This window comes from Pyxicephalus adspersus, chromosome 2, assembly GCF_032062135.1.
Source record: "Pyxicephalus adspersus chromosome 2, UCB_Pads_2.0, whole genome shotgun sequence".
NCBI lineage: Eukaryota > Metazoa > Chordata > Amphibia > Anura > Pyxicephalidae > Pyxicephalus > Pyxicephalus adspersus.
In genome coordinates, this window is record NC_092859.1 from 74043943 (window position 1) to 74062703 (window position 18761).

Here is an 18761-nt window from a genome sequence, read left to right on the forward strand (position 1 = left end):
AAGGGTCTCTGCATACAGGTATACTTTATAAAAACATGTGCATTGGAATGTGTTATCCTGAATTTCATTACAAAGCATATTTGTTTTAAATGGGCTGCAGTAAATTGCTGCATGCTACACAGGCAGTTTATTCGCATTATTTGTTCAAAAAATAAAATTAAATGGCCATAAAAGTTAAATTTGTTATACTAAAAAAAACATTAAATAGTGCCACAGATAAATTATGGAAGTTTTCCGACTTTGTTCCCCAAGATTATTAAAACCACTGGATGGAAGGGATAACAACCTATTGCCAACTCTATTCTAAAGTAAATCTAAATTGAACTTTTTTCAGTGAGTAAATAATTTTCCCGGTTTCCTCATCTCAGCACACAATGGGTTGTTCAAGCTCCTACAACACATTAGGACAACTTTTAACCAGCCCATAGACGTGCACCTACCTGTTCCTTTTTCCCCAGTGTTGACAATCTTAAGGTGTTGGGCTGTACTTTCCTGTTACCTACCCCAGGTTCATGGTCTCCTGGGAGGATAGGGGTCCCATATGTGGCAGTATGTGTACTTCGGTGTGGATTGTGTATACCGCACCTAATAGGCTGGTGATATGGGGGGGTGGGTGGTGGTTCTAGGTCACTTTTCCTCTTTTGGTGTTTCAAGGGAGGGGGGCTGGCTTGCATTCAACAGCCTGGTTTAGCTGGCCCACTTACCTCCAGACATAGCAGTGAATTCAGTTTTTCCAATCCACTTTCAAGTCATACTCAGATGCCTGTGTGTCTTCGATTAGAAATTGGTTGCTTTCCTCTGTTGATCCCTGGCTTGATGTGGATCTTCTTTTATTACTATCTGGCGAGTTGTGGAGGAGTAGAAGTTACAGATTAGGTTACAGCAATGGCCTTAGTATCTTTGACTTTACAAGTTTTTTTACACTAATATGTCTTGCACCTTTTTTTCAGGGGGAAGTGCCGAGAACATAGACGTAGGGCTTACGTATGGACGTAAGGCTAGGTCAAAGACTTGCCACAGATGTTTGCCCTCCATATCCACCTACAGTCCCAACTTCTACTCCCTGCTGATTCTTTGCAAAGCAATTCTACATAACCTACTGGTGAAGACACCACACCTCCAGGTCATCTATCTACTGGGCTTGTAAGATTTTGTTCAATGGCTTCTTCGATGTTGGCGGTACAGTTAGCTAACTAGACCTTTTTTCAGCAGTGGGTCCACTTCTTGTGCCAGCATATTGTCCTTCTATCTACTGTGACACATAGTTTGAAGTGGTGGATGAAGACCTTGAACCTGTTGGGAAGCAGACATGGAAATTGGATCACTGGTACTTCAAATACCAGTCTCTAGGGTTGTCCAATAGGGGGTCAATGTATGGGACATCAAGTTCAAGGAAAGGTGTGAAAGATTGGTTGCAAGGAATTTCAACCTTATGGGACTCCAGGTAGCCTTTATGGTTCATAACAAGTTTCTGCAGTAAGTGAAGGGCCACCAAGTGATGTGGAGAATGGACAACAGGACAGTGGTGGCAAATGTCTAGGAGGCAAGTGCAGTGCCGCCCCTCTGGGGGTAGCAAACTCCCTCCTTACATGAGCAGAGACATCTTGAACATCCTTCTGCCTCATAAGTTCCAGACAGGAAGATTTTTTTTATGTCAACAGCCTGGGTTGCAGAACCTTAAATACATTTTTCAATCTTGGGCACTGCCTAGGTGGACCTTATGGACACAAGAGAATGCACAGCTTAGGCTTTGTGTGTCCTGTTTTTTCTGCCAGCAGTAATAGGTGTGGATACCATATATGCCAGGCATGTCCAGGGGGACTTTGAAACAGTCTATATTTATCCTCTGACTCCTTTGAGTCTTCAAGTCTCCCATATCGCCCAGAGAGGCCTTGGCTTCCTTTATTGGTCTAGCTGTCCAGGGAGGATCTGATACCTCAGTGAAGAGATCTCCTAGAAAAAAGAGTGGTCATTAGCATCCAAATGGCACTCAACTAAATTTGACGACTTTGGAGATTGAAAGGAACTGGCTAGAAGGGTTTAATTTATCTAGGTTTAGCGATTAACACCTTCCCTAAACCCAAAAAGAATACTGCAAAAAGCCACTTACCAAAGAATCTGGGAGAAATTTCTACATCTCGCTACTTCACAAGGAGGATGGTTCATAACATCTCTCACTTCATATTTGGAAGCGACTTGAGCTACAACTTTTTAAAAGGTTCGGTTGTCCTTGAAAATAAGTCCTCCTGTCAAGCAACCATTTCTTCAGTGGCATTTGTCTGTAATCCCAGATGTCTGGTTAAACCCCTGTTCGTCCTAGCTTTGTCATCATCATACCTCTATACCAATACCATCTTGCTGAAAGTATTTTTAACAGCGATACTCTCAGAATTCCAGACTTCTTCCTGTAAACAGCCTTACTGAACGAGTAATTCTGAAGCCAGTACTATCCTTTGTACCCAAGGGGCATTGGGCTTCCATTTTATGCAAAATCAGTCTTACATACGATTTCTAGGGGGTCTTCCAAATTAGTCAATATATAGTCAATACTAGTAATATGTACATATATGTCAAGGAAAGAAAAGATAAGTGCCACGGATGGAAAAAAAAAAAAAAAGGTTTAAATATGGTCCAAAGATGGGAGCCTGGATAATCTAATCCTGGGTGATTGGTTTATAAACCATCCATGCTTCCACCTTCTGAAGTCAGAATTTCTGAAAAAATGGCATCTTTGTGGGCTGCTCATGCCAACCTGAAGTTATCTACAGGGCAGCAAGTTGGACAAATCCAAACATTTATTTATGCCTATAAATATCATGGCTGTCATGTTGTTCGCCGTCCCACCCTGGGGCTAGTTAGAAACCATTTTGTACAGACATGAGGGGAGCAGGAGTGTGTATGTATGTATGTATGTATGTATGTATGTATATATGTATATAGTAACAGCTGGCCAAATAAATCACAGGGTTTCGCCTAGGATGACAGGTACATTTGCCCCAGATACAGATTGATACAGCCGCTGTGGCTCTGTCTCGGCTGGTGAGCTGGGATCCAAGGTGAACTGGGAACTATGAGTAAAGACACAGGCTTTGTTGAAAAAGATATATGGTTAGGGCTTTAGAGTCCTGAACACCAGTAGGTTGGGCTGGATTGCTAGTTAAGGGAAATAACAGTGAGTTAGTGGCCAGGTTTTCTTTTTGCTGTTTGTTTTATTTTGCCTGTTTTGTGTGGAAATAGCATTAGGCGAAATAAACCCTGGATGCACTTAAAACCTGCTGGCCCTGTTTCCTGCTTGAAACACCCCCCATTGCTATCTCTCTCTCCCTCTCTCATGGAGGCAAGATTGCTCTTTATGGGTCTAGGGGCCACAAATAATCTGTCAGATGAACACGTCAATTCAAGCCTTCAGTACGCTGAAGACCGTGAAGCTTGGTGGCACAAGCATCATATGAGGGTTACTCATAATATGGTGTTGGGCCTATTTATCACATATCAGGGATCATGGATCAATTTGAATATATCAAAATAGTGAAATTGGTGTTTCAACAAGACAATGACCCCAAACACACTAGTAAATGAGCAAAGTTTGGGCTCCAGACCAAAAAGACTGATCTTATTCAGCGGCCAGCCCAATCCCCAGACCTCAATCCAATTGAAAACCTGGTGGGTGACATTAGAAATGCTGTTTCTGAGGCAAAACCAAGTAATGAAGAATTGTGAAATGTAGTCCAATCATCCTTGACTGAAATACCGGTTCCCAGGTGTAAGAAATTGGTCGCCTCTAAGCAAAACCAATGTGCAGCAGTATTCAGAAACAGTGGTTATACAACTAATTCAAAGGAAAGCAAAATCTTGAAACATTTTTCAGTTTATACAATAGATGTTTGCATTTGTAAAGAATATGTATTTTTTTACAGCCTAATATTGTTTTATCGCTGTAAAGGAACGCAAATGTTAAACATTTTCCAGGTAGTCCCCAGGTTACGTACAAGATAGGGACTGTAGGTCTGTTCTTAAGTTGACTTTGTATGCAAGTCGGAACAGGTAAATCTTTTTAATAAATTCAATATATTAGTCTCAATATAATTATATTATTGTTTATTTGTATCTTTCTGTGCATGCACAGTAAATGCTAAACATTTTCAAACATAGAACAGCCTTAAACAATTGGCAGAACCTGGAGTGTATGAAGAGGATGGGACTGGTTTCTTAGGCATCAAGGGAGGTTTGCACGGAGCTTTTCTTTTTCTCATCATTAATAGGCTTGTGGCATCTCAGGCCTTCGGTAACTGTTCGGTAAACCTCTCTGTATCAGGATCTTGCTCCTCTAACTTTGCCATTCCTGCTTCAATGAGACAAAATGCATCAGCTAACTCTTTTGTAGAAAACCTTTTTGGTCCCTAGGTCATGGTTTTCTTTGCTGACTGCTATCATCTGCTGTTCCATTTCCATTGTCTTCACAGTCTTCATTGGTTAATTCTTTGACCTGGGAGTCGAAAAAATCTTTGACCTCATTTTCACGGATGCCCAGCTCAAGCAGATTTCCAATAGCAACCACAGCTTGCCTGGTTTCGGTGATTTCATCATCTATAAACCCCAGAAATTTTTGTGTGAACAGGGGCACAATTTGTTCCAAACGCCCCCTCAGAGTTGTCCCTTTCACTTCAGCCCAAGTGTCAGTCATATTTTCACTTCAGCCCAAGTGTCAGTCATATTTTTATTGGCATCATAAATGTTATAACTCTTCTAGAGCTCCCTTAAGGTCATCTCATCATTTTGAGTAGCCCTGACTTGTGAGAATGTCCTCTGTAAATAATAGGCCTTAAAAGGAGGCTATGACTCCCTGATCCATTAAGCTGGAGTAGTGATGTAGTGTTAGAGTGGTTAGCGTAGGTGTAGAAACACCACCTTTACATTGGGGTGCATGTCATCTAAAGTGTTTGGATGTCCAGGGGCATTGTCAAGGAGATAAACTTTGAAAGAATTGTTTTAGCCCAAACGATGTTCTACAGCAGGGATAAAAATATTTTAAACCTTTCTTGAAAGATCACAAATGTGACCCAAGCCTTTTAACTTGCCATCCAAATAACAAGAAGAGATGCCTTAGTGACAATACGTAGAAGGACTGAAAGGCATATTACACTGATTTTAGTCTTCAATCCAAATTACCAGCAGCGTCTCTATCTCACTCACTGGGTTGCTAATTATTGCAGCATTCATTGGGGTATGACCTGTCACATGCCCATTTTTCTATCATTTTAAATTGTTCGGATCGTTGACCAAGCATAACAAAGTGCCAATGAATGACAGAGCTTCACCTCTCTGACCTTTTTATTATTTCTACTTTTTTCCATGGTGATGGTTTTTCTTTTATTTCCTGTATCACCAGCATTTGCATAAGATTTGTGTTTCTGAGACATTGTTGAAGGGTGAAGATGAGCTCTTCTATACAGTATACACACTATCACAGCAGGAAGGCACCACTCCTTAGCAAGTTTGGTGTACTGTACTGATGAGACAACTTTCTGCTATGTTCGTATAGTACAAGCACGCTTCCTCTTGAAAATGAATAGGGGCTGTTCATTACCAACTCACCACACAGTCACCTCCACTGCAGTGAAACGCACACCCCCTTTGCCCCATCCAGCCTCCATCCATTGAGGAGCAGTAGCTGAGGGGTGGGGGCGTGGTGGGCAGGCAGCATGGTGTCAGTTACTGTGTAAATTCATCATTGTGTTAATTACAAAGAAAAAAAAAAAAAGCTTGAACACGCGCCAAGCAGGGAAGCCCTGTTTGTAACTAGAAGGCATCCATATGTCGGATATCCTTAACCTGGGGACTACCTGTATTTATATCAATAGGTAAATCAAATGGTGTTCTAACAGAACAAATGGATTTTTTCTTTTCAATATTTCTCATTTGTAAGCATTGTTAACTAATATATATAGGCAAGAGATTTTATACAACAATGTAAAACTAAAACCTGTAATAAGTTAGTCTCTGCATTAGAGATAGGAAAAAAAAAACACATTTCTATACTGTTTGTCAGTAAAACAGAACCTACGCTACATTTTGAGTTCTGGGCAAGCTAAAAACTTGTCTGATGGTTCTTGGGTTCACTGAGAGAAAATGTAAGTTATGTCAGAAATCATGGTCTGTTCATTTGTTACAGGTCATTGATTAAAAAAAAGTTCTGAATACTTAGAATCAGCAAAGAAACCACAGAAACCAGTATTTGCAGAAAGGAGGTAAGTCAGTCTGTTTGCCACTTACAGATTTTCTTTCAACATGTAGTGTCAGGAACCAGAATTGTGGGAGCTTTTTACTAGCAAAGGTCTTAAATCTAATATGATCATTTGGTAATGGCAGCACTACAAGCACCCAGAAGTAACAGGAACCAGTAGTAGGTCAGCAAATACAGGATTCCCGCCACTATTCTTCCATTAATCAAGAGCTGATCAGTGTTTAGTCCAATCGCATACTGCTCAAGAAGCACAAAAGTTAAACATGTGGTTTCATTATTCATAGTCACAAAGCCAAGCAGATTCTGAGGGCAGCCTCATCTGTAATGCAATCAAATTATATACTATTAACACTAGCAATGTTAAGCAGAAGTGAAACAAAGTTAACCTTCTTGTGCCTAAGCATGCTTTCCAGAAACATATTACACTGCATTTTAGCATTTAAAAAATTAATTATTAGAAGGTTGCCAAAAAGCCTGAGAAACATCAGCCTCCACAAAGGCTTAGAAGCTTTAAAAGGATTGAGCAATTCTTTCCAGCTTTAGTAAAACCTTAATCTATGTGCAGGTAATAGAAATATCATGCATTTAGTAGATTTTAAAAAGCGTTAGCAAAGTAAATTTCCATGCAAGCGCCTACTTAAAAGATGCGAACTAGTATTTACAAAGGAAAACAAAAACAAAAAAAAAACAAAAAACACAACAACCTGTTCTTGGTGGATTCTCAAGTCCAATCATGCATGCATCTCAGGAAAAGAATTTCTTAATCTACAAGAGGGAGGCCCTTTCTGTCCCTTAGGACATGTGGGTGTTTCTAAAAATAGAAAGTTAGTTTCTAAAGATTAGAGCAGAATTAAAAGATTTTGCAAAAGGCAAATTTACTTCGTTAAAAAAAAAAAACAAAAAAAAACATAGGTTTTTTGTTCATGCTGCATTTTCCTACACTCAAATCTGTAAAAAAAATTAAAATAAAAAAATCCTTACTTAAAAGCCCACATGTGCATAAATCCCCATCACTCAAACATAAATCTGATGCACACATAGGATTGGTGACCCCCTTTATTACCTATTGAAGGAATATACAATTGTTGTGTTAGCAAAATGTGAATCTGAATATGGCGTCTTCACTGTTGGACATTTGGCGGACAGAAAGGTGTTTTCCACTGTTTATTTAAAATTGGAACATTCATTTAAAGTGAAGATACTGTAGTGTAATGAGATATATGTGATCTTTAAAATGGATTACCTGAGCAGGCTGGAATAATCCATTTTCTTTAGCTGACCAACATAAAACACAAGTCAGTACAAACAGGAGGCAGGAGTAAATTTAAACTTTACAGTATTGTGTTTTCTTCTATTTACAAAGAATTACAGTACATATTCAGAGAAGTGGCATGACCACCTTCTACTAATGACAGGAAATGCAAGAACCTAGTTACACAGAAAAAAGGGTACAAAAAAAAACAAGGCTAAGAAAAAAAAAAAAAAGTGAGAAAACCTTTTATATTATATTATACACTCTGCCGCTATCCAAGCAAATTGATAGAACTGTAGCCCATATCCAGTCATCTGTATTCAACTTCCATTTACAAAGCAGAAGGTCCCATAAACTTCTAAGCATGGGTAGCACCAGTGAATGTGGAGTGATGGACATGGTGTTATATTGAAAAAAAGTTAGTTCAAGAGTTCAGTCCTTGTGTCCATTGCTCAAGACAAACAGGGTATGGACTGGAATAAATCATATGGCACTGACCATGGAATGTCTTCAGTGCCTGGATATGTGGTATTAGGGTGTATGGTACAACTGCAGGATTGATCACCAGTTTAACAAAAATATTTCTTCTGTTTAGAGCTATGTATACTGATCTCTAACATTATTCAACCCGTAAGGGATCTCTTAAATGTACCTGTCACAATTTTTGCTGCATGATAAAGAATGCAAACTAAAAGCTGCATTAAGCAAGGCTACGAGACTTTTTTTTAAACTTCAAGCTGACTTCACAGAAGTAATGATTTCACACCAGAATTCCGAGTCACTTGACAAGACTCTAGTCTCAAACTATTGACACGCGCTCAGGCTGACAGACAAGATAATGGCTACACACAGCAATGCCCACACATAATGCACACACTGAACAAAGGAAACCATATAACTTTTTATGACTGGATAGTGATCAGTGGTCATAGCTTATTTAACAGCTCTGCTGGGCAAAGAAGTGGACATGTAAACAAGAAAAAAAACAAAAAAAAAAAACAGAATGCATCATTTATGAGCAATGCAACTAAATGGAAATTAGAAAAGTAAAAAAAAAAAAAAAAAAAAACCCTGTCGATCATGCAATTAAAAATTTTAATTGTCTACTTTATTGAAAAAATAATATAGTGAGTCTTAACTTTTTACCTATATTACTAAACCATAAAGATATAAAAAGTTCACAGAACTAAAAGGGCAGCAATAAAAAAAAAAAAAAAAAAAAAAAAAAAAAGGGGGTCAAGATTCTGTTCATGTCATTGAGACACTGGTACAAACACCAACACCAGGACTCACGTGAAGGTTTTAAACAGAATACAGTAAAAACACAAAGCACAGCTGCCGATAGCACCATGGTTCCCAGCTTAACATTGCTCAGGTTCAGCAAAGGCAGATGTAAGCCTAATGTGCAGAAAAAGGCTTGACACAATGTTGCACTTCACACCGGGGACACCCCAGTTATTGGCTACTGCCAAAAAATGCCTGTAAATGCAGACCTCAAGTTATTTTAATTTCTCTAGACAAATTACCTAGCATCCTTTTAAATCAAACGGTCTTTCACAGCCCAGAGATATCCATTGGCTTAGCATCACCAGCCTTCTTAAAATCTGTCACAAAGTATACTTTGTATACTTCACTCAGCTGTAATAAAAGGTAGATAAAATTGCATGGAACTGGATGCTACTCAAAAAACAAAGGACTTAAATAATTATACAACTGCAAATCCTCTCCTCCTGCAAATGTAATACTGAAAGATTATCTTTTCAGTTATTGCTTCCCTTGCTGCAGAACGTCCACTCAACAGCCTCACCTTGTTCTGTGACAAGATTCCTGCTCCTAGACTTTATCAACCAACTCCCAACATTACAAAAAAGGTTTTATTCTAATCACTGCTTAACGTCACTGCTGAATGTGCAGTATGAGAAAGCAAGACTTTATACGGAGTGAAAGGGATGAGAATCAAAGCCATCAATCGCAGTGTATGTGTTATAGGAGAAGCTCCAAAAACCTAAAAACGAATAGGAATTTACCTGACATTCTCATTTAACTAAAATATTAGATTTGGCTGGGGCTAGTTAAAAACCCAATTACCCACGCTATAGTGTCTAATTACCCATGTATTGTTCACTACTAGTTTCAAGTGTATTTTGTTTTTTCCAAACATAGAGCAACCTTCTTTAAACACAGAATAAGAATGTAATCTGCCTTGTTAGGTAGAAGGATTCGTGTTAATGCTTAATAATAATGCAGTCACATTCTTCAGTTAACCCAAATAAATGTAAATAAGCATTAACAGTACGTGTAACAAAACATCTGATTTTTATAGTAAGAAATATCAGGCATGCAGTGACAGACCAAGAAGAGACCAATACTACTCAGCAACAATGGAACCCTCAGCCAAAGGGCACACATCCAATTTTGAGGTCCATTGGCATTAAAAGTTTCCAAAAAATCCTCAGCTGTAAATACTACAGATCATTGTAATAAGGCACCTCTCTATTTCTCTGCTGCCAAGCTCCAGACTACTGTTTGTAGACTTAAACATTGTCAGAAGTGCCTTATTGCTGCCTTTTATAATAGACAACAGCCTCTTTCAAATTACAACAGTTGTCCTAGTCATTTCAAGATTACATTAATCCTTAATAAGTGACGAGACTTGAGCAGTTCACTCTCAGAGATGTAACAAGAGCCTTTAACTGCAAAAGGTCATCAGCCAAAAAGCAAAATGTAACAGTCTGCATGCTGTTTACAGTGTAATTACACTGCATCCATTTGTATACAGCCATAGCAGCTGTGTCCACACAATGTTTTAGTTTGAAATACATGATCAGGCACAAGTTCAGTTTGAAGTTCTTCATGTCACTTATTTTCAGAAGCAGTGCGCACACCAAGACCTTGAGAAGAGCTAGAAGGAGTTTGCGTCTGGCACTCTGTAGCAGTTTTCACACCTGCCCCTTCTGGAACAGAGAGAGAGGTTTCTTCAATGTAGTCTACAGATGGCAATGATTTTTCTTCTGAGCGGTTTTTGGGTACTGGGATGGTAGTTTTGCCAGATACAGAATGAAGCCCCTCTTTGGTGATCCTAGTTTGCTCATTTGAAGCAGTGGGGGATGTTCGTGTACAATTTACAGATTTCTTAAACTGCTCTGAGCTCTCAGATTTCTCTTTTACTGATGTTGTGGACAATGTCTCTTCACGGGTGCTTGGTTTCTTCTGAGATGTATAGCTGGCCAGTCTCTGGGAAGAAGTATCCTTGCTGTTTAAACTATTGTGAGCATCTTTAGTATGTTTAACCTTCTCTTTTGTTAAATCAGTACTAGTTTTTTGGCAGGGATCTTTAGGTGCCCGTTTGTGTATTATAGTCAATTTTTTCTGCAAAGGAGAATTACATTTATCTACAGAGGTATTGAGGGGTGGTATCCTAGAAGGTTGAGGTGCACAGTTAGGTTGTTGCTGCAGCTGGCTCTCTTTCACATGTTCAGATTTGCCAGCTTGAACTTTATCATTGTCCAAAACAAGTTTTCCTGCAACAGCTTGGTGTTTTACAGCAGCAGTTAAGAGCAACTTCCCTGCCTGTGCTGGTAATTTTCCAGCTGAAGCTAACAAAACTTTCCCTGCATGTTTTCCTGTAGGGGATAGCAGCACTCTACCAACTGGTGAGGTGTTCTTTCCTACAGGTGATAGCAGTACCTTTCCAGCAGGTAGACTTTTCTTCCCTATAGAGGCCAGAAACAACTTCCCAGTAGATAACGATTTCTTCCCTAAAGAGGCCAACAGAACCTTTCCAGCAGGCAATGGCTTCTGTGCAGAAGAGGCCAGAATAAACTTTCTACCGGTGGAAGACTTCTGGCCTGCAGAGGTCAAAAGTATTTTTCCAGCAGACAGAGACATTTTGTCCGGGCACCCAACCAAAACCTTTCCAGTAGGCTTTGCGTTTTTCCCTAGAGCCAGATATACAGGTTCTTGCGTAGCAGTCAAAGAGGAACTGAGCAACACTTTTGCCAGTTTGCTTTTTTTTTCGGTAGAGGAAGGGGATTTTGCCTTGGCACTGTCTGTTGCAACTTTTGTGGCAGAAGGTGACTGGATAGGACCACTCTTTTTGTTAGAGGATGATGTAGCAGGATCACGAATTTCACCTGGCTCCAAAGGATTAGGCCCACATGGATCATGTTCAGTACAGGATAAACGTCCATCAAGCTTGGAGATGAAGAGCATTCCCTCACGGTGAAGTTTACAAAAGGAGCTAGGGCACATCTCACAGAAAGACGCTGCCTCCTTGTTACAGACATCACATTGATGCCATGGACATTCCCACTTACCTAATAAAAATAAATAAATAAATGGGAAAAAAAATATATTAGGTGTGTATACATTTAATAGAGCTCTGCTATTTAGCCTGCTTATTCAGCATGTATAAACCGTAATAATGTCAGCGTTGCTTTTACAAGGAAGCCGGGTGTTTGGGAATTAGTGCATAAAATGTGGACTGATATTCTTTGTTACTATACTCTGAAACATTTAAATGAAAGTTTTTGTCACTGAAGATCAGCTTTAAAGGATGAACTATAACTCCCAATACCAATATTTGTTAAAAAGCAGGGTTTTTATTGCACAAAAGACATTATGTACCTGCCTGTTCACAATCTTGTTCTAGTGATGTAGGATGAGCTGGGACTAAATTAATTCCTACACCAGTAAAAGTCCTGACCAATCAAGATACTCAAAGATCAGGAACATGAAAGACTAAGTAATTATGGCAGGGACCAAGACAGAGTGAGGACAAGTGAGTAATTACAGGCAAGTTGACCATGCCATTTTTTTTTTATTGCTCTGCTTTAATCCAATCATCAGGATGTCATGAAGTGTGAAAAGGCAGATGTTGACAGTCCAAAAAATAAGATGTGAGGTGTAAAATGTTTGTGAAAAAAAAAAAAAAAAGGATGGTTTCACAAAAACCCATACCTCCTGTCATCTTCTCCAACAATAAAATATGTTCCCTAAACCTAACAGTGTACAAAGTTTTAGAACAAGCCTCAGAACTAAGACGCCTAGTGGTGTTCTTTCCCCAACTCTGTATTGACGTCTACAATGTCTGAGAGCATGATAACCAACAGCAATTTCCCTGTACCTCTAGTGCCTTTAAAGGTTGGCAAGTAACAGTAATATACTTTTAAGCAATGTTTACTTACCAGCAGGTCTACGTGTTAAACTTAAGCAGTCAGCATGATAAACCTTAGGGCAACCTGGTTTTTTGCATGAAACAAGCTGACCTCCATCTCCACAACTGAAACATTCATCTTCATGCTCCTTTATCACTTCATTTTTTGTGCGCTTCACATATTTCCTTCTGGCTCGGTCTTCAGACACTGGCTGGTTCTTCAAATAGGAGAAAAAAAAAAGGCAAGTTAGTCAAGTCAGCCTATGGTAAAGAGAGTGTTACACAAAAGATAAACAGCAAAACGATAATAACTACAACAACCAGGTAAAACCATACAAAATCAGATTTCTGATAGCTGTATTAACATGTTATGCCATGTGTAAAGACTGGGTACTTTGTCAGGAGTGTAACTGCATGTGAATTTTTCCACTAAGCAACTGACTAATCATACTTTTTGACAGCTTGGCATGTGTCTTGTAAAAAAAATGACCATTCTGCATAAAGGGTGTAGGAAGTTTAAAGAAGCATAAAATTTTTTTTTTTTAAACTGGGTCTGAATGGATACTCAAGACAGATTTGACAAGTTACACAATTTCACTAACAGGTAACACAAACAAAATTAGATCTTTCTTTTGCAATATAATTAGGAAAACACACCTTCGGTCTGACTCCTAGAAAACCACTGCAGTTTGGCGCACCACATTTACACACTGTTTTTCCATTTCCTAAGCATTCCAAGTTATAATTGAATGTTAATTCTGTTCCTGAAAACAAGATTAGATAACAAATTTGGTGTTATTTACACAATATTACTTCAATACATTTTTCACTTTTCTCATTTCTCATATTTTTGTGAGAATAAAACAAAAAGCGTGTACACTTTTGCATGAGAGACTGTCAGGCTTCTTACCAGCTTTAATGTCACACAAGGCAAAAAGTCCAACTCGAGTGTCACCATTAACAGTCCATTTTTGAGTCTCACAGTTTGGCTGGCAGCAGTGGTTCATGAAGCGTGCAAAATTTCCCTTTGGCCCAGCATCAATGACACGGTCCTAGAAAGAAAAAAAAATGTACGCACAGTAAGCTTTCCATGAACATTAAATGCTTATTTTACTAATCAGTTCGGTTATGTTGCAAAATGCATGTGCCATTTTTTTTTTTTTTTTGTGGTGTGAAAACATTTTTATAATGAAAAAGAATTATAATAGTTTTTTTATATGTCAGTGCAGCTACATTTTGGTGGTGCATAATAGATAAAATTCCATCAAGATCTACTGGTAAATTGATTAATCCACCTAGGTTAAAGGATATATAAACCCAAGAAACTAAATGAAAGTATTGCAGATGACCAGCTCTTAGATGTGGTGGTTGCATTGTAAATGCCCATCCAGTACATGCAGCAAAATACCTTAATACAAAAAATTAAATGAAAACATGTATGAATAAAACAAGAAAAAAAAAAAAAAAAAAATCAAATTTTTTCACTATTTCAACCAATCGACATTCTATGGCATCTCTGTCATGCATCCAGGTAGTAACTGTCAGTAGTAGAATCCCCACTGTCAAAAATGATACATCATATAACTGGATAATTGTAATCAAAGTGCAGCATGTCACAACCAGGGTTTTCTATGCCATTGTCAACTTGTAAGTTATTCCAGTATGCTTCTATTGGGATCTTGGACCTCCAACCTATAAGATTTTGAATCTTTTTAGCATGCAAAATAAAGTGGGAGGGAAGGACACATAACATCAAAGCTCAGGACCTTGCGCTCCTCTCCTAGTTCAGAGGTCTGGTGTTACAGTAACAGCATACTGGAAACACAAGTTTTCCATGGCAGATACAGTATCTAGTGACTACAGAGACTGAAGACTGGTGGGGGGGGTATTAATGGCATTCTTGTTTTAGCTAGTAAAGGGCCTAATATAGGTGTGTTTGAGTGATTTAATGTTAATAAATACATTTGTACTAAAGACTTTAAGGATTATTTTGTGTCAGTGTCAGTGGTATCATTCCTTTATGGTTAACAGATTTTGTAGTTTGAGTCAAAAAAGGAGAGTAGCCCAAGGCAATAGCCTAAGGCGATACCCATGGCTTCCCTAAAATACTGTGGGAAAGAGTGTAGCCAACCTAATGAACTTATTTTCAGGATTTCTAGAAGGATTGCAGCCACCAAATCCAAGGACTGGTAAACTGCATTACATTTTTTATCTTGTGTTTCATACATCTTATCCAGCCTCCAGACCTGGATTTCAGGAGTTGTAAAGTTCCACAAAAAGATGCATTACAGTGGAACATATCAAGTTCTAGCCATTTAAACTGGGATAAAAAAAGTTGCAAATTTTACCTTGTCCAGGGTTAACATATAAAAATTTGTAATATCATGCTCTTGGGCATAGCGGATGCGAGCTCTACATTCTTCTTCATCAATCATCTCTCCCACATATTCATTAACAAATTCGCCCTAAAAAAGAAACATACATATAGAGTGGTATCAGTTTTTGTATCTCAACACCAAGAAACTCAGATCTATGGAATAATCGTCACTACTTTTACCTTGAGTGATAGGATTTAGACTAATACACTAAATATGAAGGTGTCTCTCTACTGCTTCCTCTAAAAAGAACCTCATTTCACCATAACAACACCAGCAGCTACAAGAAAAAATAAAGCTCACCTTTTTTATATCAGTTTTGCAGCGTAATCCCCAGCCCCGGCTCAGAGTTCGGAAGATCTCCACATCTGGGTACTGACGTTTGGAGAAGGCTTGATTCTGGCAGCTCTCACCAGTGGGGCAAACTGAAGGATGGCATTCGTATAGCAGCATGCGATTTATGCATTCAGAGTCCTGACCACACGGGTTATCATCTGTTGTTTTACAGTTGCAACGAGGGATTTCTGACAGATCAGCTGTAAAAATCTGAACTTTTCCAACTGGCCTGTTTACCTACCAACAAAAATGGTTTGTTTGTTAAAAAGTCAAAGAAACATTTTACTAATTGTTGTACACTACTCAGGGCAGTAATATATCCCAAGGTCAAATTTTCCTCGATAAGCAGACTCTTCCCCGGCTTACAGAGGGAGAATTGCACCAATTAAATTCTGCTATAACCAAGGAGGAAGTTGTCTCAGCTATAAAACAATCCGCCAATAACAAAGCGCCGGAATCAGATGGTTTGCCATCCGAGTTCCACAAAATTCTCATTGACAAGGTAACTTCCCCCCCTACGGCAGTATACAATGACATTTTCTCCTCATCTATCTGGAATTGGGGAGAATGGCGTATATTAAAGTATTGCCAAAAAAACAAAAAGATCCCATTGATCCTGGTTCTTACCTCCCAAATTCACTTTTAAACAAAGGCATTAAATTACTGGCCAAGATATTGGCGGATCGCCTGGCGCAGCTTCCCCCAAGTTTGGTCAGCCCTGCACAAGTGGGATTTGTATTGGGTAAATCCACTACTCATAACATCAGAAAACGTCTTTTGGTCATGGAACAAGCTCGATTGTCAGATTCCTTCCCGGCGTCGGCGGATCTAATGACGCTCGTCGCAGAGAAGGCATTTGAAAGTATCGAATGGCCTTGACTGCACCTGATAATTACGAAATTTGGCTTTCTTGGTAATATAGCAACATTTTTATGATCCATGTATTCTAATCGGTTAGCCCAAATTCATGTGGCAGCAGTGCTATCATAAGTTTTCCCAATGGGCAGAAAAAAGCGTTAGGGGTGTCCATTGTCCTCACTACTATTTAACTTGGCCACTGAACCCTTGGCAATGTCATTCCATGACAGTAAAGTGTTTGAGGGAATTGATGTACAAAACAAACAGATAAGGTTGGCTAGTTTTGCCAATGATGTCTTGTTGCTCCTCAAAGACCCAGCAAGGGATTTAGAGTGAAGTTTTATGCTTCCGGCAAACCCCACCTTTAGAGGTGATAAGGGAGATTTGAAGGCTGGGCCTTAAACTGGCTAAGCATCATCTCACCTATTTGGAGTACAGATATCGTCCTTGACATGTATAGATTAAATTATGCACCGCTTTTAACCAAAATTATATCAGAATTGGCCAACTGGAAAAACCTGCCACTGTCCCTAATCGGTTGCAGTCATCTTGTAAAAATGATCAGCTTTGCGACGTTACTTTACCCGATTGCAGACCTTACCTTTTCTTTTTCACCACTCGGATGTCAAGAAACTCCACTCGGCTTTTGAACCTTCCTATGGCAAGGTAAGACCCCTTGTATTGCAAGATTCAAACTATCAAAGCTCTAAACAGAGATTAGGCGCAAAATTCCCTGATCTGCAAAAGTATAATCTTGCATGCCTATTACGCCATGTTAAAGATTAGTGGCATGGTACATCAATTTATACTGTGGTAAAACTCGAATCAGTGCTAGTACAGCCTTGGTCTCTCTTGGGACTACTAAACACGCCTTATACCACTGTACCCTGCGATACAAGGACCAATGTGTAAGGCATATGGCCTGTGGGAACAAAGTAGGTATAAAAAATATAGGGTATCTTCTAGATGAGGATAACAATTTACTGTCTTTTGATATCTTGAGAGGTAAGTATGCCCTATTTTGGGCTGCCAGGACACAATTACAGGTTTGGTTACCGCCTTCAGTGATGCAGTTATTAGACTCATCTTTATCTAAAAACTCTATATCACATACCTATCCTTTACTAATGGATAATGCCTCAGAAATGGAGTTGTCAATATCATATGTACGCCGCTGGGCAGAGTATTTAGCTAGTTCCTACCCCGAGCCGTTGGAACTTCTAGAATCTAGTTGGAACAGTATTTGTAAGGCAATAGTTAGCGAGCAATGGAGAGAAGTACAATTCAAAATAATACATAGGGCGTACTATGCCTTTAACCTCAAAACTAAGCCCCATGCGATTTCTAATCGGATGAATGCGTGTCCTAAATGTAATTTTCCCATGGACCCCCTGGAGCACGAATTATAGGATTGTCCCCATACATATCAGTTTTTGAGTTCATGAAAATAGTTACGGAGACTAACAGGCAACTATCACCACATTTAGCCCTTTTTCGTGGAAACTCGATTACTGACCTATCTCTTACTACTTATGAACGGGGCAAGATATCAAAATTTAAAACACCCTTGTCTTTTGGCAGCCGAGAAATGTATTTTGAAGACTTGGCTGGAACCTAATCCCCCCAATATTACTCAGCTTCAGAACTACCTCCAACTGCTAATAGACAAAACAGAAGCCACCCAACACTTAGATACGCACCCACAAAAGTTTTTCGGTACCTGAATGCCATATTTGGAACACACTTTGTTTCCCACTCAGTTGCTTGATATAATTGAATTATTTCGCCACGCAGTCTGGTAAGACCAAAGAGCCCTAGGTGTACACTAGAGTGAAATGATCCCACACAAGGAGGGATTCACAAGTACCAATACCATGTTATTTTAATATTTCTCAATTAGATGTTCACAAGCCGTAACAGGTTGATATAATGTTAACAGCGAGGTGTTTGGTTCCTTTGGTTACCTGTATTGGCTCTTTTACCCTTCCCCTCGTTTTGTTGTTATGCAAAAAATTTAACTGTACCCATAAAGAAAACGGAAACAGGAAAGAGTGGCAGAGTGAAATGTTCACCACAGTGCACTGATTACATGGTTCTTGCTTCTGTACTTTGATATCTTTTGATATTCTTTGCAGTTTGATATTGTTAAAGTGTTTTTACTTTGCCAATAAAAATATATATAAAAAATAAATAAATAAATCAAGGAAATAGCATGACCGATAACTTTTACAAAAACGTGAAAAATGTACTCAAAGTGTGTTTCAGTGCAAAAGAACAGCAAAACTTATACATTTAAGTGTATTGGCGTTATAATAATAGTTAACCCTTTTGAGGACCCAAAACAAAGACTTTTTGATTTTTTCTGATAAAAACCCACTTAGGTGGCAAAAGTTGTCTTTGTTCAAGTTCTCCTATGAAATGGAGTCATATAAAGGATGCCCTCCTGCTCTCCCCTTTCTCCAGGCAAAAAGAGAATTTAAAGTTCAGAAATATTATGCATCCTTTGATGTATGTGGCCAGTTTAGGATTTCTAACAATCTT

The 18761-nt window shown here is 38.9% G+C and overlaps 1 protein-coding gene across 2 annotated transcripts in view; it reads right to left on the minus strand.

The window, feature by feature from the left end:
* Nucleotides 1-7395: 7395 nt before the first annotated feature.
* Nucleotides 7396-18761, minus strand: part of NSD1 (nuclear receptor binding SET domain protein 1) — a 43077-nt gene continuing 31711 nt past the window's right edge. For both annotated transcript variants that reach the window (XM_072401031.1, XM_072401030.1), the window contains exons 18-23: nucleotides 15330-15599; nucleotides 15000-15116; nucleotides 13562-13703; nucleotides 13309-13415; nucleotides 12683-12869; nucleotides 7396-11812 (exon numbers count right to left, since the gene is read on the minus strand). In XM_072401031.1, the coding sequence (XP_072257132.1) occupies nucleotides 10353-11812; nucleotides 12683-12869; nucleotides 13309-13415; nucleotides 13562-13703; nucleotides 15000-15116; nucleotides 15330-15599 (2283 nt within the window). In that variant the 3' untranslated portion in view covers nucleotides 7396-10352. The remainder of the gene's footprint in view (nucleotides 11813-12682; nucleotides 12870-13308; nucleotides 13416-13561; nucleotides 13704-14999; nucleotides 15117-15329; nucleotides 15600-18761) is intronic.